Below are 2,311 nucleotides of genomic sequence, written 5' to 3' on the forward strand. Positions count from 1 at the left end.
ATATTAAATAGATTTCAATTATTGATGATATATTATTAATTATATTCATATATATCATTTAAATTATTATAAATGCTATTATATGCCATTTAAAATGTTACAAATATGAGATCCATTTTCATTACTACAATGCAAAAAAATTATTTGCAACATTTTATGTTCAGCATCTGGAAAAAAAGTCATACAGGTTTGGAATTAATAGAGATTAAATATTACATATATTCATTATATTTTTTTATTTATATTGAAATGATTCATATTTAAATTATTTACTATATATTATTACGTGTATATTAATTTATATTATTTAAATTATTATAAATAATATTATATGCTATTTAAAATGTTACATACACACATATGAGATCCATTTTTTTACTGCAATGCAAAAAAATAGTACTTTATGTTCAACGGAAAAAGAAAAAGGTCATACAGGTTCGGAACGAATGGACATAAAGCTTGGCAGAAAATGTTACTCGTTTATCTTATAAAAAATATTATGTTTTTAATATATTAAATAGTATGTTAGTATGTTGCTATGCGGTTGCTAGGTGGCTGCTCAGAGGACCCAATCAAATTTAAGGTATTATTTAAGTGAGTATGGGACAAGTTATACACCAAAGTTAATTCTACTTAAGTCATACAGGTTTGGAATTAATAGAGATTAAATATTACATATATTCATTATATTTTTTTATTTATATTGAAATGATTCATATTTAAATTATTTACTATATATTATTACGTGTATATTAATTTATATTATTTAAATTATTATAAATAATATTATATGCTATTTAAAATGTTACATACACACATATGAGATCCATTTTTTTACTGCAATGCAAAAAAATAGTACTTTATGTTCAACGGAAAAAGAAAAAGGTCATACAGGTTCGGAACGAATGGACATAAAGCTTGGCAGAAAATGTTACTCGTTTATCCAGTTTATGAGGCGACAGGCTTGATTTGCCATCATCCTCTCCAGCAGCACAAGAATGATAAAAGCATTCAGATAAACATCACTTACACACCTAATGTGCATCATTTGCTCTTCATTACGACTAAAAAGCCTCCTGGGTCTGCTGGGAACTGTGAGATATGAAATTGCCCACAGTGTCTGTTTTATAAATCAATTTTATCAATTTTGATTTCTGGACTCGTAAGAGCTTCCCAGGAGGGAACAATTGTTACGGAGTTATGACGGAGATATTGTCTGTTTTGCCACTAACGTTTAAACAAGCTTTGGAGCATCAAAGCAATGGCATCAAAGCTCTAGATGTGTGACGTGGGATTTTCCAGAGCTGGAAGTGAGAGCAGCTGTGGCAGAACGGCTGTAGGTAAAGGCCAGGATGCCACAACTCAAACTATATTCCCATTTGGGTTCGAGTTATTTATAAAATACACTTTTTTGTCCTATGAAAATGACTTGTAAACAACAGAAAAGCTGCTGTTTACAAGACTAAACTTCTAAAGCCTTGTATTGACCACTCTGTGCTCCAAAAAACAACACGCAAAGCCTTACGAAATATGTCTGAAATGTTCCATACAGCTAATGTTTCTATGTTTTTTCTCTTCCAATCATGTTCTCTCTATGAAGGAGCACTGGTTTTGGAGGGTCAGAGATAACGCTGTGATGCCCGGTTACCCCATGCTTATCAATGTCTTCTGGAGGGGTCTGCCACCCAAGATCGACGCCGTCTATGAGAACAGCAAGGGCAAATTTGTTTTCTTCAAAGGTAAGATTTCTACACATCAGATCAACGTCCTTCAGCACAATTTGTTTACAAGCGTCACAGGTGAGTTAGTGAGGGAACAGCGTCAAGATGAGACTTTCTACAGAGGGGTCAACTGCTGTAGGGCTCTCATGGGTTTATCTGCACGGCTTTACTGGAGCGGAGGGCAGTTTGCCTCTAAATATAACACCGTTAGGAGTTCATCTAGTGACTGTAAGAACATGCATGTGTGTGAGAGCGTCTATGATGGTGAATCTCACAAAACCTGTCAAGAACATGAGTCATATTTAAACACAATCGAAAGGAAATAGGCATGTACAAATGTTGCAATATTTAATATGATCAATAAATTAAAAGGATTAATAAATGATGTATGACAACAATAATAAAATAATAATGAGACTAAATGATAATAATTTATATTGCTAATATATTAATAATATTATAAAAATGATATAAATATAATCATTTCTTTTTATTTTGACATTTATATAATAATAATTCTTATTATTATGCATTATTATATGTATATCATTATAAATAATATTAAATAAAATAAGTTATTATTAATACTA

At 30.7% G+C, this 2,311-nt stretch overlaps 1 protein-coding gene across 1 annotated transcript in view; it reads left to right on the top strand.

Moving 5' to 3' along the window:
• The window catches only part of mmp16a (matrix metallopeptidase 16a (membrane-inserted)), a 56,912-nt gene that overhangs the window by 47,402 nt on the left and 7,199 nt on the right, over positions 1-2,311 (top strand). Inside the window, exon 7 of the mRNA XM_016471936.1 lies at positions 1,601-1,739. Coding sequence (XP_016327422.1) covers positions 1,601-1,739 — 139 coding nt within the window. The remainder of the gene's footprint in view (positions 1-1,600; positions 1,740-2,311) is intronic.

This window comes from Sinocyclocheilus anshuiensis, unplaced genomic scaffold (genome assembly GCF_001515605.1).
Source record: "Sinocyclocheilus anshuiensis isolate Anshui unplaced genomic scaffold, SAMN03320099.WGS_v1.1 scaffold392, whole genome shotgun sequence".
In the NCBI taxonomy this organism is placed as follows: Eukaryota; Metazoa; Chordata; class Actinopteri; order Cypriniformes; family Cyprinidae; genus Sinocyclocheilus; species Sinocyclocheilus anshuiensis.